This window comes from Mesocricetus auratus, unplaced genomic scaffold (genome assembly GCF_017639785.1).
Source record: "Mesocricetus auratus isolate SY011 unplaced genomic scaffold, BCM_Maur_2.0 Super-Scaffold_4256, whole genome shotgun sequence".
Taxonomy (NCBI): Eukaryota; Metazoa; Chordata; class Mammalia; order Rodentia; family Cricetidae; genus Mesocricetus; species Mesocricetus auratus.
This window is the reverse complement of record NW_024429182.1, coordinates 50,858,736-50,883,064: the sequence shown is the minus strand read 5'-3', so window position 1 is coordinate 50,883,064 and position 24,329 is coordinate 50,858,736. Positions and strand designations below refer to the sequence as shown.

Here is a 24,329-nt window from a genome sequence, read left to right as displayed (position 1 = left end):
AGTTTCGCCGGGCAGTGGTGGCGCACGCCTTTAATCCCAGCACTGGGGAGGCAGAGGCAGGCGGATCTCTGTGAGTTCGAGGCCAGGCTGGACCGACAGCCTCCAAAACAATACAGAGAAACCCTGTCTCATAAAAACCAAAAATAAATAAATAAATAAAAAGTTTCAGATTTGCATCTTTCCTTTTCTAGTTTTTGAGGCAAGGTTTCTCTGTCTAGTCAAAGCTACTTCCGAACTTATGACCCTCCATCGTCTGCCACCCAAGTGTATACTATTGTGCCTCTCGCTTTCGATTGTAAAATTAAAACATAGCAAAACTATACTTTCTTCTGTACGGACAAAATTGAAACCAGGAGTAAAAAGCTCTCCATACCCTACAATGGCTAGTTCAGACAATAGTATTCACTCTGGACCACCTGGTGTATGGCGTTAGACCGGTGATCTGACATCCTTGGCCTATGTCCTTCATCAGAGTAATGGAGAAAATAACAAGATCTACTACCCCATAGAGCAAGTGGGTTAATGGATGTAAAACAGCTAAATAAGCAATAAGGACAAAGAGTGGGAATGAGCAGGCAATGTCTATTCTTCAAGTACTTACTCATCCACTCCTTTCAAAACAAGTTTCCCAACAATCTGGAACAGAATTCTGCATTGAGGGCTACACAGAAGGCACTGAATAATTTGACTCAATAATTTGGGTCACCACTGTCTTTGCTAATGAACAAATTTTTGAAATGAAAGTCTCTATCATCTCTAAAGACCAATGATCAAAGAAAAGATAGTATATCAAATTCAATTCTGAAACTGAAGTGAAAGCTATGGACTGGGAATGTAAACCAACGGTAGAAAACTCAGACTCTGAAAAGCCCTGGTTCAGTTCAACACACACGCACACAGAACAAACCATAAGTAATTCTGAAAAGGAAAAACAAAACAACAACAACAAGAAACTATTTTGCAGAAAGAATTGAAGTTATGGGACTTGCTGAATGATGGGAATAGAACTTCAGTCCTGTCAATCTGTTTGTAGATGCAAATCAATGCTAAACTCTTGATTTTGTTTTTCAAAATTATCCCAGGGCTAGTGAGGTGGCTCAGCAGTTAAGGGCCAAGCCTGACGACCTGCTTTGATCTCAGGTCCCTTGCACATGGTGGAAGGAGAGGACTTCCTCCTGCAAGCTGGCCTCTGATTCCCACATGTATGCACCATAAATAAATATAATTTAAAATTATTCCAACAAGATACGATTCAACATAAATGGTATTAGTTTAAAAAGATTTGCTTGGCTGGGTAGTGGTGGCTCAGGCCTTTAATCTGATCACTCAGGAGACTGAGGCAGGTGGATCGGATCTCTGCAAATTCTTGGCCAATCTGGTTTACATACATACCAAGTTCCAGTATAGCCAGGGCTATGGAGAGAGACCATGTCTCAAAAAACAAACAAGCAAACAAAATACCCAAACAAACAAAACAAAAATAACACAAAGAAACAGTTGTTAGTTATACTGAAGCTAATCCCAGCATTTGGGAGCTTGGTCTACACAGTGAGTTTCAGACTAGCTAGAGCTACAAAGAAACAAAGGTTAGCTGGGGGTATAGCTCAGCATGGATCCAATCCTACCCCCTCCTACTCCCAAGAAAAGAAGGGAGCAAGGGAGGGAGGCTGAAGAGAGTAAAGAATGGAAGAAAAAGACACCAGTATACAGACACTGCAGCCAGAAATGGAACAAACAGCTTGGTATGGGGTCTAGGCCTGACACTGCCAGGCTCCAGACATCTTGGGCAACAAGGCTCTTCAAGGATGAAAGGCTGCAATGCAAGCTTTGCAGTTTTCAAATAGGGAACTGACCAATAGCCAACATATAAACTTTTAAAAAACCTGTTATAATGAAATTCAAGTAAGCCAAATGTTCTTTTTAATGGAATTTTTAAAAGGCCAATGTTACGCATTCAAAGGAGAAAATGAGCCAACTTTAAACAAAGTCCTCTAGGTCACTGAGAACTGACTTCCTCAGCTAGAATGACTACAAATCCAGGCGGCAAGTGCCTTCCTGAGGGCAGGTCAGGACTCAGGAATCACAAAACAAAGGCTCACAATGAGGTCATAGCAAATCACCAACCAATCAAGGACAGTGCTGATTAAGCTGGTATTTGGTTATTTACCTACAAAATGGGTCTCACACTTCTGTCTGGGACTCTTTGCACTCCTTCAACCCCAAACTCTTCCCTTCACACTGCAGTACTCATGACATTTTTGTTCATGTTGCTACAGCTCTTCCTATTAGTAGCATTAAAATTAAAACAGGCCTTGGATATAGCTCAATGAAAGAGCACTACTTGCTTAGCATACACAAAGCCCTGGGATTGATGGACATGCACAAGAAAGCAAAAGTAAAACAGAGAAAATGTTAAACTGTGATTCATTTAAAGTAGGTTCACTAACCTTAATACAATCATAGATTACATTTCTTATGAAAAGTTACCATATTTTCCTTTTCTCTCTTTATTTATTTATTTATTTATTTATTTATTTATTTATTTATTGAGACAGGCCCTGTCTGGCCTAGAACTCATTATGTAGACCAGGCTGGCCTCCAACTCAAGAGATTTGCCAGTCTCTACTTCCCAGAGTGCTGTGACTAAAGGTGTGCATACCACACCTGGCCAGTAACAGTGTTTTCAACATACTAAACCCAGGTGAACTAACTGGCCTTTCTTATTATCTAAGATTTATTTTATATGTATGTATAGAGAGCACATGCATGCCTGGTGCCAGAGGCAGCAAAAAAAGGGGAGTTGGATCATGGGGAACTAGAGTTATGGGCGGCTGTGAGCAGCACATGGGTGCTGGGAATGAAACCCAGGTCCTCTGCAAGAGCAACAAGTGTTCTAGGCCATCTCTCCAGCACCACTAACTGATTAAAACTAAAGCTTCAACATGAAAGAACCCTGCAATTACTACATTTTGAAATCAGGCAGACACAGGACAAATGGATGATCCCACTTACATAAAGAATTTAGAATTCACTAGGATAAAAGAGAAACAGGGGTTGCCAGGGCTGAAAGAGCTAGAATGGGGAGTTACTATTAGTTTAATAGAGCGACTCAATTTCAGATGATAAAAAATTCTAGAAATCATACTTATATAACATAGAATGACACAGAACTAAGTAAGAAAATTATCAAGTCAGATGGTGGTGGGCACATTGCTTTAATCCCAGCACTTAGGAGTCAGAGGCAGGAGGATCTTCAACTTCAAGGCAAACCTGGCCTACAAAGTGAGTTCCAGGACACCCAGGGCTACAGAGAGAAACCCTGTCTAAAAAAAAAAAAAATCAAAAATCAAAACAGGAGCTGGAGAGATGGCTCAGGAGCTGAAAATCACTGCCTTCTCTCCCAAAGGACCCAGATTCAATTAGCAGCACCTACATATTAACTCAAAACCATCTTTAACTACAGCCCCACAGGACCAGGCACCACCTTCTGGCCTTTATAGAGACAAGACATGGTATATTAACATTATTCAGACAAAAACACCCACATACATAATTTTCCCCCCAAAACAGAAATGTGTAATCTTGGCTGCCGTGGAATTTGATCTGTAGACCAGGCTGGCCTTGAACTCACAGAGATCTGCCTGCTTCTGCCTCCCCTAGGCTGGAATTAAAGGTGTGTGCCACCATACCCAGCTGAGATGATTTATTTATTTATTTTTGGTTTTTACGAGACAGGGTTTCTCTGTATTGTTTTGGAGGCTATCAGTCCAGCCCAGCCTCGAACTCACAGAGATCCGCCTGCCTCTGCCTCCCGAGTGCTGGGATTAAAGGCATGCGCCACTACCGCCCGGCTGAGATGATTTATTTTTAATAAAAATATATTTTCTAAATGCCAACTGAATTTATTCCACAGGAAGTGTACTTGAGGGACTGACATACAACCAAAACAACACAGACAAGGCTGGTGTAGCTCAGTGGTAAAGTGTTTCTCTAGCATGTGCAAAGTTCTGGATTCAATCCCCAGTACCAAAAAAGGCCCAAACCAAAACTTTTGCAACAGCATAGGGGAGGGTGGGGTGGGAGCTGATTATAACAAATAAAAGACAGACAGGAAGACTAAGTTCTGATACTTTGTGACACAGAAGGGTGATTAATATTGAATCCTATAAATCAAATGGCTAGGAGGAGTTGAATGTTCCTATCACAGAGAAACGACAAATGTTTGAGTTGGACAACCAAAAATACCCTGAGCAGATCATTACATAAGATAGACATGATAAAATACATTCTACCCTATAAATACCCATATTATTTTGGAGTCAGGGTCTTGCTATGGCCCAGCCTGGCCTTCATGGCAATCCTATATTTATCCATTAAAATACACATTTTAAAAAATTTTTAGCTGGTGACATCCCATGCCTTTAATCCCAGCACTCAGAAGGCAGAGGCAGCTAAATCTCTGAGTATGAAGTCAGCCTGGTCTACAGAGTTAGTTCCAGGACAGTCAAGGGCTACAGAGAAACTCTAAGGGGAGGGGGGGATATCTTCAAAGTTGTTTTAAATTAGCCTGACATACTACGGTACACCTTTAATCCCAACACTAGGGAGGCAGAGACAGGTGGATCTCTTGAGTTTGAGGCCAGCCTGGTCTACAAGAGCTAGTTCCAGGACAGCCTCCAAAACCACAGAGAAACCCCGTCTCAAAAAAACACCCCCCAAAAACAAACAAACAAACAAAAAAAACAACTGCCCTTAGGGAGGGCCTAGGCCCTGCCCCAAATTATCAGACTTTGATGATCCCCCATAGAAGGCCTCACCCTTTCTATGGAGCAGAAGAGAGATGAGATGAGGGCCGTTGGGGGTACGGGAGAATGGGAGGAGAGGGAACTGGGATTGATATATAAAATAAGATTGTTTCTAATTTAAATAAAAGGAAAAAAGGAAGAAATAATAAAGCCATCTTCATATTTCAAAAACAAAAACAAAAAAAACAAAAAAAACTGCCCTTAATACATCTGGCTTCATTACAGACAGGTGACCTCTTATATATATTTCTGCATTCAATGTTTCAAAATGTTTATGAAATGTGCAAAGAAATCCTGTTTCATATAGGCACGCAGATGGGAAACAAGAATTCAGCAGCTTTCCAAATACTGGTATTTTCTTCTTTGACTAGACTAAAACTCGCTGATTGAGAACTTTAAAGGCTAGTCATGGCCAGTGAGATGGCTCACCAGCTACAATGGTTGTCACCGGCCCTGATCCTGAGTTCATGCCTGGAGCCTCCATATCCTGCCCCACCCACTCCACCCCTGCTAGAGAAGAAGCAGGTGGACACACACATGCACTCATGCACAACCCCCACAAACACAATATAGACTCCAAAACGGTATCAATGAAACTTTTGTACGCATCTAAGTTAAAAGTCATGTTATCAGCTGGATGTGGGGGTGCATGCCTTTAGTCTCAGCAACTAGGAGGTAGAGGCAGATGGATCTCTGAGTTCTAGGCCAGTCTGGTCTACAAACTGAGTTCCAGGACAGCCAGTGCTACACAGAAAAACCGTATATTGGAAAAAGTGGAGGAGGGGGAGAAGTCATGTTATCCTGCACCCTGCACTTTGTTTACACACTGGTAATTTAGAAAATATTATTATACTGAATTGTGTACAATTTCCAAATGCTAATGGTTTTAACAATAAATAACGTTAACTTTATCATTGATCTCACCAAAAAAGTCTGACAGATAAAATTTTCCAAAATTGATTTTTGCTCTGTATGTGGTGAGGTCTCACTATGTAGCTTTGGCTAGCCTGAAATTCACTTTGTAGACTAGGCTGGCCTCCATCTCAGAGCTATTCATTTTTCTCTGCTTCCTTAGGACTGGGGATGAAAGGCATGTATTACCACCAAGACTTTTTTTTTTTTTAAAGATTTGCCTTTAATCAGATGGTGATGGCACACACCTTTGTTTCCAATGCTCAGGAGGCAGAGACAGGCAACTCTCTCTGAGTTTGAAGCCAGCCTGGTCTACAGAAGAGTTCTAGGACAGCACAGAAAAAACCTGTCTTGAAAGATGGAAATATAAATTAGAAAAAAATTGCCTTTTGTTTATGTGTGTGTGTGTGTGTGTGTGCCACAAGTGTCCTTAGAGGACAAGGATCCCCAGGGGTGGAGTTACAGGTGGCTGTGAGCTGGCTAGTATGCGTACTCCGAACCTAACTCAGGAAGTACAAGGGTCCATAGCTGCTGAGTCATCTCTGTAGCACCCCAGGCTCCATTTTTTTTTTAAAGAAGTAAGCCTTTATTTCCATATTTTTCAAATCGAGCTAGCTGGGTTGGCTGTTTTGATGGGATTTGTCAAAGAGACCAAACCCCACACCCTCATCTGACTCCTCCTTGGCTTCAGTCTCTGCTGGGGCTGCAACAGCAGGAGATGGATCAGCCCAGGCCAGGGAAGTGGGAAGGTATACCCAGTCTCCACAAGCCAAACCTGCTTGTATCCACTGATTATCTAAATAGTGTGGTACTGAGGCAACAGTCAGATAACCAATGCTGCATCCCAAATTTTACTTTGTTTGAAAATTTGACAAGCTCATTTTGTTCATTTCTAAGAAAATGTAGATTGAATTTTCAAGTGTGAATAACTAGTCTGTCTGTACATAAATTGTTACTTCAAGTTAAAATGGCCATGTAGCTGATTTAGCTCCATCACACGTGTGTCTTTCCATTACAATAAGACATATAACAGTAATGCTTTATGAATATTTTGCATTTCATCACCAAAAATATGAGACTTGTTATTATTGGTTTTTAGAGACAAGGTTTGGTTGAGTTAGACAACCAAAAATACCCCGAGCAGATCATTATTACATAAGATAGATGTGATAAAATACACTCTACCCTATAAATACCCATATTATTTGAGACAGGGTCTTGCTATGGCCCAGCCTGGCCTTCACGGCCATCCTCTTGTCTTAACCTCCCACATGCATGCACTACCACACCCAGCCAATACACACATTTTTATTCAGTGTCTTATATCTATCCATTAAAATACACATTTTCAACAACTTTTAAACTATTTTTAATTATATGTATTTGTGTATGCCTGTATAGGGAGGGGTATGTGTATATGAATGCAGCTGCCAGAGGAGGCCAGAGATGTAGGATCCCCTGGAGGTGGGAGGGAGCTACAGCAATTGTAAGCTGGCTGTCCTGGAACTTGCTATGTAGACCAGGCCGCCTGGAACTACAGAGACCTACCTGCTTCTGCTTCTTGAGTGCTGGGGTTAAAGGTGTGGGATTAAAGTGTCAAAGGGTTAATGAAAATCACTTGTCAACTCTGCATCCAGGTCACTCTCCTATGCAAACTTTCCTCCTGCTGAAACTGTGGCTGAAATGAAGGCCCTGGCTGTGGGCAGTCTGGTGCTACCACCTTGAGGCCTGTCTTCCCTGCCACAGCGCCGATACCACCAGTGTGGATGGAGATGAAGCTGTTCCAGGTAACTTATATGAGATCCAAAAAGTCATTCATGTGCTAGTTGTGGCGGTGCACACCTTTAATCCCAGCACCAGAGTGGCAGAGGAAGGTGGATCTTTTAGTTCAAGGCCAGCCTGGTCTACATAGTGAACCCCAGGTCAGCCAGGATTACATGGTAAGACCCTGTCTCAAAAAACAAAACAATGACAAAGTTATTCACCCTTCAAATGTGTAGCACTGCTGTGTCTGCTGCTACTCTGTGACAACTGGTAGTGCTGATGCAGCTCCCTGAGCACTCTGGACATTTGCTTCCTTAGATGAAAGAATAATTCCGCAAAGAAGCTACACAGAACTCAGTCACAGGATGTAAGTTCTGTTCCCAGAATCCAGGCAGGGTGGCTCACAACCACCTGTGACTCTAGCTCCAAAAGAGATCTTTCTAGCCTCCAAGGATACTCATGTGCACATAATTCTGTAAGACATTAACCTGGTTTTTGTGTGTGCAGATAACTCTTGCCAAATTCCAGTAACACCAGAAGCAACACTGCCTTGAAATCTACTGGCTTTTCATCTATTCTAGATGGGTCAGCTATGTAAGACTGATTAATGGAGGGGGTCTCTCCACTCAAAGCAAGGTGGTCACTTATTTTATACCATACCACGTTTCAGCAACCCCCACCCTTTGGTTTTGTCTTTTTGTTTGTTTTTGTTTTTTTTTTTTTCTTTTTTGAGACAGGGTTTCTCTGTGTAGCCCTGGCTGCCCAATACCTCTCTCTGCAAGCAGGTTGGCCTCAAACTCAAGAGATCTGCCTGCCTCTACTTCCTAAGTGCTGTGTTCAGAGGAGGGCACCACCACACCCAGGACATTTCATTTCTTCTTTGAAAAGCTGAAGAGTTTGGCTTTTAAAGCTTACAGAATATAGAGTTACTATTCAATCTCTTAATTTAAACTCTGAAGGACTGATCTTGCTACAACACCGCAGGTTAACTGGCACCATAATACTATACTAAAACATTCTATTGCATAAAATACACTATGAAAGCCTACAAAGCTGACAAGACAGCTTTCATTATCATTTCTTCTTATAGCAGTTCTTTGTGTTGAGAAAAGGCCCCGTGCATCTCAGGCTGGCCTCCCACTGACTCTATAGCCAAGGATGAATGAACTTTTGAACCTCTTGCCTCCATCTTCCAAGAGCTGAGATTACAGGCATAACCCACCCCTGTCTGCTTTAGAGAGTGCTGGGAATCAAACCCAGGGCTTTATGCATGCTAGGCAGACATTCTACCAACTCAGCTACTTACCCTGCTCCTGAATATTTTTTTCTTTCTCAATATCTTTAAATAGGAGTTACATGGATGGGTCAAATCAGCAAGTATTCTAACTTCATTTTTATTTATTCAGGAGGGAGGAACGCATACCATGAACTAGTAGTCAGAGAGCAACTTTCTAGATTTGGTTCTCTCCTTCCGTCATGTGGGTCCTGGAAGGGATCGCTTTCAGCTTGTCAGGTATATTAATGACAAGGGTTTGTGCCCATCTCACTGGCCCTAATTTTTTTTTTTGAGCCAACAATTGATCCTTAAGTATAGGAGAAACATAAATTTTCTTCTACTTTAGGACAAAGTTGAATGAAATGCTAAAATAAATTAGAAAGTAAAATGTCTAAATTAGAAGCTTTTCCAAATGTCTTTACAAGTAAGTTTCACAAATTATATTTACTTGTTGTTTCCTCAAGTGTCAAGAAAATATAGAGATTCCAAAATAATGACTTACTAGGCAATAGTGAGGTTCATAAACGACAGAAAGTATAACTAAACAGGACTAGTAAGGAAACAACTGAAGTTCCAAGAACAAATTGAGTTCATTACTGAAAACTCCATATTTATATCTGAAACTACTCTTTTAAAAGTTCTTGAAACACAAGAATACAGAACTTTACCTCTCATGAACCATCAGTGTGGAGTCATCATGCATCATTCAGCCCTTGGAAGACACCACTGCACACTAGTGAGGAGATGAGGATGAAGAACTCAGGAGCTGGGGTCTGCTCAGTGGGTAAGACCACTTGTCTTGGGACCTGCGTTTAGATCCCCAGCACCCATGTAAAAATCAGACATAGCTACCTGTTTATAACCCAACTATTACAGGGTACAGAGACATGTAGATCCCAAGAGTCTGCTGGCCAGCCAACCTAGCCAAAACATCGGGCTTCAATTAAGAGACAACGTCTAAGCCGGGCGTTGGTGGCGCACGCCTTTAATCCCAGCACTCGGGAGGCAGAGGCAGGCAGATCTCTGTGAGTTTGAGGCCAGCTTGGCCTACAGAGTGAGTTCCAGGACAGCCTCCAAAACAATACAGAGAAACCCTGTCTTGAAAAACCAAAAAAAAAAAAAAAAAAAAAAAAGAGACAACGTCTAAAGGGAGTAAGGTATCTAGTGTTCACTGGTCTCAGCCCTTGTTCATGGCACACATCTACACACACACACACACACATTAAAAGAAAAATTTAAAAATGCCAACGGGGGTGGAGGTGTCAGGGATAGGGGGAATGGCTCACACTTTTAATACTAGACTCTGGAGGCAGAGGCAGGTGGATCTCTGTGAGTTCAAAGCCAGCCTAGTCTACATATAGAGTAAGTTCTAGGACAGCCAGAGCTACATAGAAAAAACAAAAACAACAAAACAAAACAAAATGCAAATACTGTGCTATAATAAAAGTAATTTTGACCTGAAGGGATCTAGGTAACATCCAGGACTTCCAAACCACAAGGAAAACCAAACTCAACATTGTATTATACAAGATTAACAAAATTAAAAAACAAACACAGGGTCTATGTAAACACAGCATTCCTGATAGGTCAGAGGGAAAAGCTCAGAACTGGCTTAGGACTTTGTCACCAAGGAAACCAAGATTCAGTCCCTAAAGTTGTCAGGTCCACAAGCCTGACTTTGCTAAGGAAGGGAGCTCCAAAGGCATACAAAAGAACTTGTTTTTCTTTTTCATTGTATTTATTTGTCATTATTTTCTTTTGTGAAATAGGATCTCTTGATATAGTCCCAAACTGATCTTAAAATCCCAGTCCTCTGCATGAGCCTCCCACGTGCTGGGATTATAGATGTACACTACCAATTGTTATAAGTCCTGGGGGTCCTTGGCAGATTCCATGGCCAGCGAGGTTGACTGAGGCAAAGGACAAACATGCCAGGCAGACAGAGCTTAAGTGAGAAGTTTTATTAGAAAGGGGAGGGGGGAGGGAAGGAAAGAGAAAAGAGGTAAAGAGACACAGAGACAGAGACAGAGGACAGAAGAGGGAGACAGGAAAGTCCTGTCTGCCCCAGGGGAACAGTGAGAACGAGTAGGAAAGAGAGGAGTGGGGAGAGAGAAGATGGAGCAAAGAGAAGAACCTGTAAATGGGTAGGGGCCTTTCTTTCTTTAATAGGACCCTTTGCACCTGGACTGGCGGGGTGCTGCCTGAGTACATTCTGTCAGGTGACAGGGGCAGCCAGCATAATGCCTGAATCTTCTCACCAATGCCTGGCTTTCTTTCTCCCCACCGTCCTTTTTTTTTTTTTTTTTTTTGACAGACAGGTTTTGCTATGTAACCCACAATCCCCCTACCTCAGCCTCTAAGTGTTGGCATTACAGGTGTGTGCTATAATGTCCAGCAAGGACTTGTTTCTTAGAGCAGCAAATCCAGAGCTAGGCATGTGGCTCACTGTTAAGTATGTGTTCCACATGCTCAAGGACTTGGGTGCAATCCCAATACTGAGAACCGTACTCAGCAATCCTTTAACTGTATAGAAATCAAAGCAATAGACAGAAGACAGGAGTGGGTGGGTCTGGGATTCTATGACTATCAAAATCTCTCTCCTGAGTTAGTGAGATGGCTCAATGGGGAGAGAGGTATTCTCCACCAAAACTGGCAAGCTGAGTTTGATCCCCAAAACCATGGTGAAAGGGTTGGAGAGACTGATTGACCAGTGGTTAAGAACACTGATTGCTCTTCCAGAGGACTCAGGTTTGATGTGAGATGTCCTTCTGTATGCTGCGAATGTGTTGCTTTTATTGGCTGATGAATAAAGCTGTTTTGGCCAATGGTCAGGCAGAATATAGCTAGGAAGGAAATCGAAACAGGTTCAGGAGAGAAAGAAGGCAGAGTCAGGGAGACGAAGGAGTAAGATGACAGAGCATTACTGGTAAAGCCATGGCCATGTGGCGATACACAGACTAGTAAAAATGGGTTAATTTAATTGTGAGAGCTAGTCAGTTAATATACCTGAGCCATTGAGCAAACAATTATAAAATTAAGCCATAAGTGGCTATTTCAGAACTGGCATGTGGGATAAGAAACCTCCAACTACATAGGTTCAATTTCCAGCAGCTCAGAAACATCTGTAACTAGTCCCAGGGGATCCAAAGCCTCTTCTGGCCTCTGAGGACACCAGACAAACATGTAGTTGGGCCATACATGCAGGCAAATACCCATACACATAAAATAAAAATAAAATTACACACACCTATGTACTCACATGCCAACAGTACTCTCTCCTCCAAGAGAAATGGCGCACCTCTATAATCCTATACTAAGTGGCTTAGGCCAAGGATCTTGTGTTCAAAGACAACTTGAGTCTATAGCAAGATCTGTATCCCAAAAGGAAGGAAAAAAAGCATTTAAGAGACGCAAATAGGTAGCTGGGCGGTGGTGGCGCACGCCTTTAATCCCAGCACTGGGGAGGCAGAGGCAGGCGGATCTCTGTGAGTTCGAGGCCAGGCTGGACCGACAGCCTCCAAAACAATACAGAGAAACCCTGACTCATAAAAACCAAAAAAAAAAAAAAAAAAAAAAAAAAAAAGAGAGACCTAAATAGGTAAAGAAGAGTGGGAAAACGAGACAAAAACACAGGAACATGGATGGACAGAATAAAGGAGACAGTTCAAATACACCAAAGAGTTAAATAAATAAGAATGTGACAAGTTGGTAGAGGATGAGAAGGAAGAGGAAATATACAGACAGAAGAACTGCCCAACGCAATCTCTGAAGGGATGCTGTTACCTTCTTTCCTGGCCTTGGCTGCAGTGAAAAATCCCAGCAACTCGCCTATCAGGCTCCAGAGACACCAAGAAACTAAGATACACAAGAAACCAATGAAACCACAATCTCAGTCTAAGATTCGGAGTCTACAAGCTCAGGGGCAGCTGAGAGAGGCTGTGCCCCCTCATGCATTTGAAAGAAAAGGTAACAAGAATCTCCCCTCAATTGCTTTCCAAGTCCCATTGTAAGAAAACAAAGAGCTTTCTCTAGTAACCAAAGCGTCAACACTCAGTGCACAGGGACAGGACAGGGACAGTGGAGAAAGAAAGCCCTGCATGGAGGGTTAGACCTTTGGGGGGGGGGGGGGGGTGCACACAGACAGAACACACTACTCGCTTTAACACTGGGATCCCAATTCTTTTTTGTTGTTGTTGCTTCTTTGTTTTTCAAGACAGGGTTTCTCTGTACTGGAACTTGTTCCTACTGTAGACCAGGCTGGCCTCAAACTCACAGAGATCAGCCTGCTTCTGACTCTCAAGTGCTGGGACTAAAGATGTGCACCACCACCACCTGATGGGATCCCAATTCTTATAAAATCTATGACCTGGTAACTTTGGGTTGGCCTTCCAGTCATTAATAAGCCTCTACATTCACCACCACACAGAAATATGGACAGGCATTTGGTAGTGTCTTCTTCCTTTAATCAAAATTGCCTACTATTGAAGCTTAAAGAAAAAAAGAGGGAGCCAGAATGTGGTGACACACACCTTCAATTCCAGCACTTGGGCAGCAGAGGCAGGTAGATCTGTGAGTTTGAGGCCAGTCTGGTCTACAGAGAGTTCCAGGACAGCCAATGTGGTTACACAGAGACTCTGCCCACAAAACCTTGACTCAAAAAAATAAATAAAGAGGGGAGAAGAGGAAGAAAGAGCTGCAGGGCATGGGGGAAATCAATATCCCAGCACTTGGAAAGCTGACACTAGAGGATCACATGCTTAAAGCCAGTTTGAACTTCTTTGTAGAGAGAGACCCCCAGCCCCATCTTTTTGCCCATTTACTCCAGGCTGACCTCAAACTCAGCAATCCCTCAGCCTCCCCAGGTGTAGGGATTATCATCACATGCCACTATGCCTAGGCCTCTTTTTTCTCTTAAAGTGGGTTCAAAAGCACACAAAGTGGGACAGGCATGGTAGTACATGACTTTGATCCTAGCACTAGGGAGACAGAAGCAGACACATCTGAGTTAAGGCCAGCCTAGTCTGCATAGCAAGTCTCCTGCCAGTCAGGGGCAACATAGTTAAAATTAATTAATTAATCAATCTAAACAAGTAGTAGTTGCTCTTTCAAGGGGCCTGAATTCAGTTCCTGGCACCCACATAAGGTGCTCACAAACCTGTGAATCCAGTTCCAGGAGATTAGAAACCATCCTCTGCCCTGAGCACATGAAGCCATCTAACAGCACTCTATTTCTTTCAGACAGCTAATTTTGGTCTTTTTGGTTTTTTGAGACAGGATTTCTCTATGTAGTCCTGACTGTATTAGAACTTACTCTATAGACCAGGCCTTGAACTCTCAGAGATGTACCTGTCTCCACTTCTCAAGTGCTGAGATTAAAGGTGTGTGCCTCCATGCCATGCCAGACAGCTAATTTAAAAAAGTAGAATTGGCCGGGTGTTGGTGGCTCACGCCTTTAGTCCCAGCACTCGGGAGGCAGAGGCAGGCGGATCTCTGTGAGTTCGAGACCAGCCTGGACTACCAAGCGAGTTCCAGGACAACTTCCAAAGCCACAGAGAAACCCTGTCTGGAAAAAACCAAAAAAAAAAAAAAAAAAAAAAAGTAGAATTGGTGGAAAAGGCACTGGTGGGACATCAATGGCTGGAAAGGCTGGGAAGAATAAGATTCCTTCAACCAATGGCAGAAAAATTCTAGTATGTATCCCTTCTGCCACCTATCTGTGAGGTCCTCGGCTGTTTAACTAGAACAGCAGTGACAACTGCTGTACTGTCCCACACACCCTTCTACTGACTTTATGTGTGCCCAGCACTTACAAACATACCTCCAAGATAGCTGCTGTTTGGTTTCTTGAGATGGGATTTTGCTATATAGCACAGGCTGGCCTTTAACGTGCAATCTTATTGCCTCGGCCTCCCAAGAGCTGACCATCACACCTGGCTAAGACAGGTGCCTGTCATTACCCCCACTTTACAGATGAGTGGCTAGGGCAGAAGGACTAAGGAAGCTAAGGGCACAGTAGAGGCTGACCAGGATTCCAGAGAATTTAGCTACAAAACCTGCTCATAATTATAGCAGAACCACTTATGGAATCTGAAAACATACTAGGATCTCGTATTAATTCTTTTAGAGGCTCACCTCAATGCTATGCTACACCAAGCAGGCTAAAGGAGCATACTTCCTGTGACTAGAGAATCAGTCATTTTGAACTCCTATGGAGAGCTGGAATGTAGGTCAGAGTGCTTGGCTAATATACAGGAGACCGTGGGTTCAATCTCTAACAAGAAAAAGGGAGGAAGGAGGGGAAGAGAGAAAGTGAGAGAGCTCAACACTACCAAGCAACAACCCACAACTGACCCCCAACACTGCATGCAAGGACAGCAAATGCTGCTGTCGGTGGAGAAGAGGTGGGCAGAGATGGCACAGAGGAAAGGTGTGAAATGTGGAGGAGGGGGAGTCACCCGGCATTGGGATGTCAGTAATAAAAGAGTTCTGGGCAAACAGCTTTCAAGAGAACAAGCAGGTCACCACAGCAGTGACAGAAGCAGCCAGTCTACAGGTTGGAGCTGTCTGCAAGCAGACCCAATCAAATTACCAAAGTTCCATACCTTAGATTTCCTGCTTCTGAGGAGACTGGGAAAACAGTCCTCTCTATCTCCCAGCACTGGCTACTGAGTCTTAGAACCTGGATTAGTCTACTCCCTATGACATTCAAATAACTGGTACTTTGAAGAGGGGAGGACAATGGCTAACTGCTTTTATGCTGCCAAAGACCAAAAGCTGTGTCCCTCTAATCCTCTCTGCAGCCTGGGGCAGTTCCGAAGCCCGCACTCAAAGGGTCTGAGGTCACTGAGTTTAGTGTCCACATCACAGGATCCAGGATTCAGGATTCCCAATTCCCTTCCACACTCCAAAAGAATATCCAAGCACACACCCCAACCCCTTCCTTCTGGCCAGTCTGACTTTTTCCCAAATGAGTGGGAAGGGGGCCCAAGAAAAGAAGTTGTACCTTAGAGCTTCCAGAAAGTACACACCAAACAGACCAGTTGCTTTGAGGATCAGCACAGGGTGCAGAAAAAGCCCCCTTTCAGAGGAGGAGATCCAATTCCCAGGCTCATTTGGCAACTTTCGGAGGGTGGGAGGTTGTTTACAGAGGTCTTCCAAACTCACGCCTCAGCAGCTCCATCAATCTACAGGAGGCAGACCTCCCTGTTGCCAACTTCCCAGGGAGGACAAGGGAAAATAGGCTGGCTCTGCGTAAAACCAGCTTGACTGGTTCTACAGAGCAGCCCAGCTCCTGCTCCACCTACCTCACATTGAAAAGAAAAGGCCAAAAGGGTGGCTAGGAGCAGTCACTAAATACACCTCTCTCCTCTTTCTCCATGTCCACCTCAACTACCTGTCCCCAAGAACCCCCAAAGCAGTATGAACACCCATCTCTACCTCTCTCCTACCAAAACCTGTCCCTTACACTTGGTTTCACAAGCCTCAATTTAATGAGTTTGTACACTAGAAGAAACCTTTTCTGCTGGTTTTATCCTGAAGATGAGAAATGTAAGTGATATCTAAAAGTAGAAGTGAGTACAAACCCAAACACAAGACACCTGTGCAAAGAACCTACAGAACAATGAACTCCCAGACGTGCAGACAGACAGACATGCAGATCAAGGGATCCAGTCCATTAGCCCCACAAAAGGACGAACTAGGACATTGAGCAGGGCAAGCAACAGGGAAGCCCCTCCTTCTAAGAGACAACTGGAAACCAAGCCCAGATTCTCCTGGTATTGTTTTAAAATTGGTGGTTCCATCCCGTCTAAAAGCAATGACTGGGAGCTAGAAAGATGGCTCAGAGGCTAAAATAAAAGCACATTTTACCCCTCTAGAGGGCCTCAACACAACTGCCTGTAGCCACGCAATGGAGGCACATGCCTTTAATCACAGCATTCTGGAAGCAGAAGCAAGCTAGATCTGAGTTCAAGGCCAGCCTGTTCTACAGAGTGAGTTCCAGGACAACTGATGCTATACAACAAAATCTTGTCTTGAAAATCAAAAACAAACAAAACCAAAAAAACCTTCCTACAACTCTAGGTACAAATATCTGATGCCTTGATACTCCAAGGGCATCTGCACATAACCCCACACAAGAAACATAAATATACATATAATTTAAAAATAAATAATAGAGTCTGGGACCAGGTTGTGGTGGCACACTCCTTTAATCCCAGCCCTCAAGATCAAGAAGTTATGCATGTAGTTTCTCACACAATATTGTATCTTTAGTTTTCAATAAGTTACACATGTAGTTTCTCATAGTGTTGTATCCTTAGTTTTCAAGAAGTTAGCAGAGGCAGTTGGAGCTCTAGGTCACCAGCTAGAGATACATAGTGAATAGCAAGACCCTGTTTAAAAAAAAAAAAAAAAAAGCAAAAATGGGGAGTGCACCGAAGAGATGGTTCAGGGGTTAAGAGTATTTGCTGCTCTTCCAGAGGACCTCATGGTGGCTTATAACCACCTCTACTGTCAGTCCACAGAGGATCCAGTGTTCTCTCCCGACCTCTTCAGACACCAGGCATTGCGAGTGATGCACAGACAAATACGCAGACACACATGCACATACAATTTTTTAAAAATTTAAGCACCCATCAGAAAAAAGACCCCAATAAAATACTAATAATTTTTGTTTTTGTTTGTTTGAGAGAGTCTATGTAGTCCTAGAACTTGCTATGTAGGGCAGGTTGGCCTTAAACTCACAAAAATTCACTGGCCTCTTCTGGAATTGGAGGTGTGTGCCACTATGCCTGGCTATAATAATATTTTTTAATTAAAAAAATAAAAGTGTATTCAGTGGCTTATCCCAATAGGCTGTGGTGGGGCAGTGACACTCTGCTGGGTTAAAAAGGGATAGCCTGCATCCTCCAGTGCCAGCATGGGGAAAGGGTGAGTTCCTCCCCCAGGAGGTTTGTAAAGATTTATTCTTCCTTGTGCTAAAACAGAAGGGGAAAGCACACAGCTAACATTTCAGTGACTCACAATCATGTTTGATGAAGGCTGGGAGAACGCCTAGAGAACCCAAGCTTCAAGTGCAAAACATACAAATACTGGAATCTCCCACCAAGGGAAGGAAACTCAGTCACCTATCCTGTCAGTCATCTTGCTGAGATTCCAAGGAAGGGCCAGGTTGGAACACCACCCTTTCCATATTACTCTTGAGTTTCTGCTTTGATAGGAGAGCATCAAACCAGCATCAGCAACATAGCTAGAAGGGAACAAACCAAACCCTCCTCACACATCCCTCAGAATAAAGGCCAGACAGCTGAGCCCACCACAACCTAACCAAGCAGAAGGAAGCAACTGAGTCTGGGCCTGGCAGAGACCCTCATGAGGCAGCTTAAGAGAAGGAAGATGACCAGCCCCCAGCCCGTTCCATCTGCAGAAGTTACTACATCCCAGTCCATTAATGGGCTTCAAAGTGCTGCTGGGGAGTCCATTTAGCACAGACACTATCATGGGGCCAAGGGTAGCGCCCAGCCCCCATCCTACTTGTCAGTAATGTGCCGCAAAGTCTGAGGCCTGACTGCACTATAAGCATAAAATATTCATTCAAGTCAAACATAGTACATATATATATATGGAAGTTCCTGGGGGAAGAGAATGCCAGTTAGGTGGCTAAGTGCTCCATGAGAACCAGTTCACAAAGGCCTAGGTTAGCACTAGTCAAATACCTACTGAGAATCATGCTGTTCTGTTCAAATGGAAACAGTCTAGCCAGAGAAATGCCGACTCCTGAGAGATCTCACTATGTTAACCTCTTAGAAAAACAAAATTATCCACTTCTTTCTACCTCACAGATAGCAACTTTGCCTAAGACATGTGTATGCTTAAGATACCCAGTCCAAGCCATGGTCAGTCTAAAAAATGCAGCTATTCCTGTGCAAACTTGATTTCAATCTGAAGCAGACCAACTCTGAAGCACTTACTTGTACCGTCTGTTTAGCTAGCTCCCCAAATCTACGGAATGGAGAGGCATTATTGTAATTCACCAGTGAGTTATTTTAAAGTCAAAGAATATAATGTCACTGTCTCAGAGAGATACTATTCCAACAACCCTCATATGGTATCCCTAAGGCCCAGCAGCATCCCCACCCAGAAGGCAGAAGCCTCATCAAGGAGCACCACCATCAAAGGTCAAATCACAAAATCCCACATTCTCAAAAATGAAGTATTTGGTTCAGTGTCAGCCAAAAATGAAATTGGAATCTCACACGAATGGCTTAATTCTTACCCCAAGGCCATCCTCATATCCACCTCAATGGAGACTGAGCCTTCAGCCTTGTAATGCTGGCAAATGCTACACCACTAAACTACATCTCCAGTCTTTTTGTACTTTGGATTCTGAGAGACAGGGTCTCACTACTTGAATTTATCCTACAACTCAAACAGACCATGACCTTGTGACTCTCCTGCCTCAGTCTCCAGAGTACTTGGGGTTCCAAGCCTCCACAACTGCCTGGGTAAGAGACTCTTTTGCTGTCATTTAAATAATTATTATTATTACATTTATTTAGTGTATGTGAAAGAGAGAGAAGCCGGCCGTTGATGGTGCACGCCTTTAATCCCAGCACTTGGGAGGCAGAGGCAGGCGGATCTCTGAGTTTGAGGCCGGCCTGGTCTACAGAGCGGGTTCCAGGACAGCCTCCAACACAATACATAGAAACTCTGTCTCAAAAAACGAGAGAGAGAGAGAGAGAGAGAGAGAGAGAGAGAGAGAGAGAGAGAGAGAGAGAGAGAGAGAGAGCGAGCGCGCACATGAGCCAGCACGCACATATGTGTGTGTGTGGAAGTCAGAGGACATCTTGCCAGAGTGGACTTACTTCTTCCACCACGTATATGGATCTCAGGAATCCATCCAACTCAGGCCATCAGGCTTGTTGGCAAGTGCTCTTACTCACTAAGCCATTTCACCAGTCTTCAGATATGTTTTTACAGGGCTCTATAACTTAGATTTGCCATCCTCATCAGTCTTCCTTGAGAATATACTCTGCCACCCATTCTCTAGAAGGGTTAGAGCAGCAATGCCATCTGACTGAGGGGTAGCAAAGGGCTCCCTCTATCAGGTACCCTCTTGTTTGTTTCCAAGTTTGAAGCCATGTGTCCTTTCCCCCAGAGTTAGGGAAAGCTCTAGCCAGGGGCAGGTGAACTCTGGAAGTTGCACCCTTCTCCACACTTGACTATTAAGGCTGCTGCTGGCTGGAAGACAAACAGTCATCTTGCTGATTGCTTTCAAGGCTGCCAAGCCTCCAGGCCAGCAAAGCCATTTAGAAAAGCAGCTCTCAGAAAGCTACCTCTGACTTAAGAAACCCCAAAACTACTAGCCCCAGGACAGAATCTTGCAAAAGGAAGCCATCTATGGTGAAAATGCACATCTAAAATCAGGTGTCACCAAAATTATCTTCAAGACAGAGCTTGGCTTTCTTTTATCTCCTACTTCCACTGTTAGAAGCAGAGTTGACAGCAAACAGGCAATCTCCCACAACATAAGGTTTATTTTTATGCTTCAACATGTTCTGTGTGTGTGTTTCAGATGTGATCAAAGAGCTCCTGGAAACAGTTTACCAACCACAATTTTAAAGAAAGGAGAAAAGAAAAGGCACAAGAAGAGATTGGAAATGTCTGCTGGAGTTTACTTGTTCTCTGGTAAAACCAGCTTAAGTAATTTAAATCTAAATAAGGTGACAGTGGAGAGGGACCTGCTCAACCAATTTCTTGCTTTTTATTTCCTAACTGAGGCTACTGGAGTGGTTGAGCTTCCACAAGGGTGTTACCATTTGCAATGGGACTAAGGGTAGGGTCTACACTACAGACGATGGATGTTTGAGGAGCTGTCTCTTGCCCTTTTTCTTGATATCAAGAGCATAGCTCTGATCAAATCCCAGCAGCACTAGAAACAAAAAGAAACAGTCAGGCACCTGTAATAAGTGTGCATTTAGCTTTTTCCTGGAGGAGGAAGAATATGAAGTTGACAGTTTGAGTGGAGAACCAGGAACTGGCTCAATACAGCTAAGTTCATGAAGAATAGAACCAAAGAGGAGTAGGGTGACAAGGTGGCCTCTGCTCTCAACTAAGTTATCACACAGTGGCTCACATGCCAACTGGTCACTGATTATCACTCTCCTGAAATCACAACTGTATGATCCAAAACTATGTGAAACATATCTAAACACACATAACAAGAAAAACAACAAGTAGACCAATAATGCATTTACATTAGTAAACAGCACAAAGAAACCACAGAGGTCATTCTCTCTGCCCAACACAATGTCCCACAGCCTCTGACTCTCTGGGGAACAGGCAGGCCAACACATCCCCAAATGCCCAAATCCTCAAAGGCCTCCTCCTTCTTGCTCATAGTCAACCATCTGGGAAAGTTCTCCAGTTAGGCAAGGTCTACCTAGTAAAATAAAGGTAAGAGGAAAAAGGATGTACAGAGCAACCTCAAAAGAGTATCTACAAAGTGTTTCCCAGGAGAGATGCAACTGGCAAGCAAGGGACTGTGACACAGACCAAGTCCTCAATTTCCAAAGATGTGTGTCCGGGGCAGGAAAAGCGGCAAAGCCAAGTGATGAAATAAATAATCAATCATCCCTCCCTCTCAACCCCTGCTTTGCCTCAAAAGCAAACAGTCCATAGGTAGTATGGATCCACCATGACAGCAGAAAACTCAGTTCTGATGCCCCTTTAGTTCGTAAGTGCCCAGGTAACAGTCAGCAAGAAGATAACAAGTAACAAGGCAGAAGAGTAAAGAGAAAAAAAAGAAGTCTTTTCAAAGAAAGAAGTTAATGCTAAGCAAATACAGCAGCAGCTTTAACCTACCTGGCTAAAACAAAAACCAGGGAACCAGAGGGAAACACCAGGGGGCTGGAGGCAAAGTATGCACGCTCCTTTTTTCACACAAGTTTGTGTTTACTAAAATTCACCCAGAGACGTATGACAGGCAGGGGACTGTCCAAAAAGCAGGCAGCAAGAGACACAGGTGACAGTGAGACAAAGGAGAGAAATAGAAAGTGTACACCTTGGCTCAGAGGTGAGAGAATGACACAGAAAAGGAAAAGGCTTGGGTGACAAACAGCAGTGATTGCCAGGATGAAAGGGAGAGCCCAGCGCTGACCTGCAGCATAAGCATGCACCCTGGGAACGCAAGGACTGGTCAAAAGAGAGGTATGAACACGCAGTGACGAGGGCAGGAGGCCACCTGGACATGAAAGCAGCACTGAGTAAGAGGCATATAGTAAGAAAGATGGGGGGAGGTTGAGCAACAGGAAGTAGCAAACGAGAAGGAAGGTACTATGATACTATGAGAAGTGACAGACACCGGTGTGGAGACAATCAGTATCCTAATTTGTGCCGCAGTGTAAGTAAGCAGTAATGCAGGGACTGATGCAGCTGATGCAGTCTGCGAAACACTAAGCAACAGGTTATGTTAATCCAGCCATGTTGAAACACGGTCTTTCCCAACAGCCCAGGAATAATCTGGAAGACCATTCGGACAGGAGAACCAGGAACTTAAATGTCAACCCCCCCCGGGGGGCGGGGGACGGGACGGGACAGGACCTATCCAAAGACTCTAAAGGGAGCGGTGACTGACACCCCAAAGGCAACCTGTGGGAAAACTATGCGCATGACAGCTGTATGGGAAACACGGAAGCGACACATGCCAGTGGCAGGAGCCAGGGAGCTCCTGCCGAAAAGAAAGTGATGAGCAAAGAGTAGGCGAACAATTTGGAAAGGTGACGAGGGTGGAGCTGGTGGGTTGCAAGCAACAGGGAGAGCCCAATTTAGAACAGGAAAGGAGGATAGAAAAAGCTGGGTAAGTGGAAAGAGATAGGGACAGAGAACACACTCCGGGGCAAGGACTCTAAAGGGAGCAAACCGAGGGACTGTGGGCAGAGGGGATGTAAGGCTAGAGAGATGCAGGAAGAGGTGGGCAACAATCCGCCGCAAATCGCGGGGTGTTATTCGAGGAGCAGGAAGGTGGCTGCTTTAAGCGTGGGTGGAGGAAGACCAGAAAGGCCCCTGAGAGAAAAGGGACGAGAAGGGGAAGCTAGGGAGACAGCACGGAAGAACGCTGGAGGGTAGTGAGAGACAAGGGGCGTTTGGAAGAGAGTGTGCAGCTGAGTCAGGACAAGGTGGGGGTCCCAGGTCAGGACTCGGAAGAGGGGGCTAGAGCCCGGGGCCAGATGACAGGACAGCTGAGGCTTGCAGAAGACAGCAGTAGGAGCACGAGGAGAGCAGAGGGAGGAGGCTCTGCAAGGTGCAGGGGCCCAGTTACAGAATTGGGGGAGCCCTAAGGGCTCCTTACCTGCTCAGTGTCCCTTTCGTTCAGCGTGGGTAGGGGGGTCCGAGCGCTGGACATGGCGCCGGTATCTCAGGGGAGGGAACCGAGAAGCTTGAAGGGAGGGAGGAAAGGGAAGGCTTGGAGCCCAGCCGGGCGGGGCTTCTCACAGCAGGCGCACCCGCTGCATGGGCCCCGGCCGGGGGTGCGGGGAGGCCGGGCGATCGCTCACGCCAGCCCGGGGATGCGCCGCTCGGGCTAGGCCTCGCCGGCTCCGAGCAGCTCCGGACCGCACCCCCCCCGACCCCCGGCTGGGATGTGCCGCCTTTCGGCCCGGCCGCGCCGCTCCGCCTACTCTCTGCCGCCGCAGCCGGCCGCCTGCCTCGCTCCTCCCCTGCCCTCAGCCGCACTGCTCCGCGCCCGGCACACAGGCAGCCGCTGCCGGACCTGCTGCTCCCAACATGGCCGCCACCACCGCCAGCTCTCGGCTCTTTCCGCCGGCAAGAGCCGGAAACATCCGAAACAACTAGGAACGGGAGGGGGACGAGCCTTCTCCTCTCGGCCCAGACTATGGGTGAATTCCGGAAACTACCGAAGAAGGTAATCCCCGGGGACGCGCGCACCTCCTCGATTCCGAAGACCAAGCTTCGGCTCTGTTTACGGAAATCCACGAAGAGACTCCACACCTCGAAAACCAACCAACAGCCACGCCTACCGGCCTTTCTCCGCCCTCTTGGAGCTGGCTTTCGGTAGTTTCCGGAAACACCCGAAGAGTCCCCGCGTGTGCAAAACCAGCCACGCCCCCGTTCTGTTGCTTAGCCGAGGGCTGTAGTCAGCCATTTCCGGCAACACCCGAAACCTACCTTCGTTTCTTTCCGTCAGTTTTCGTTTATTTTCAAACCTTGAACAGGTGTGGGTCACCTGTAAGCGTAGCTGTTGTTTGACTTCTTAGAAAATACAATTATTAGCTGTTCCTGTGACTGGTGTTGTTTGCTTTTAACGCAACTTCCCATCAGCATGTTTGTCCCTTAGCGCTTAAAACCTACCTTATCAACCAACCTTTCTGTCAACACTTGTCAACTGCCAGATGTGTTACCCTATTACCTATCTCCTGCTTTGCACACCTGCCATCTTCCGACTATCTTGGCTTCTAGATATCCATCACATATCCTCAAATTCGGTCCCCTTATTGCTCAAAAAGGCCTGGGACAGGCATCTGGTCAGGGTCCTTGAAATTTGACAATGTACA

General features: G+C 44.8%; 1 protein-coding gene across 9 annotated transcripts in view; it reads right to left on the bottom strand.

Moving 5' to 3' along the window:
* The window catches only part of Mark2 (microtubule affinity regulating kinase 2), a 69,090-nt gene extending 45,368 nt beyond the window's left edge, over positions 1–23,722 (bottom strand). For 2 of the 9 annotated variants that reach the window (XM_040748429.1, XM_040748439.1), the window contains exon 1: positions 23,108–23,426. In XM_040748429.1, the coding sequence (XP_040604363.1) occupies positions 23,108–23,161 (54 nt within the window). In that variant the 5' untranslated portion in view covers positions 23,162–23,426. The other 7 variants (XM_040748443.1, XM_040748453.1, XM_040748432.1 and 4 more) reach the window with 5 other exon arrangements.
* Positions 23,723–24,329: the final 607 nt, after the last annotated feature.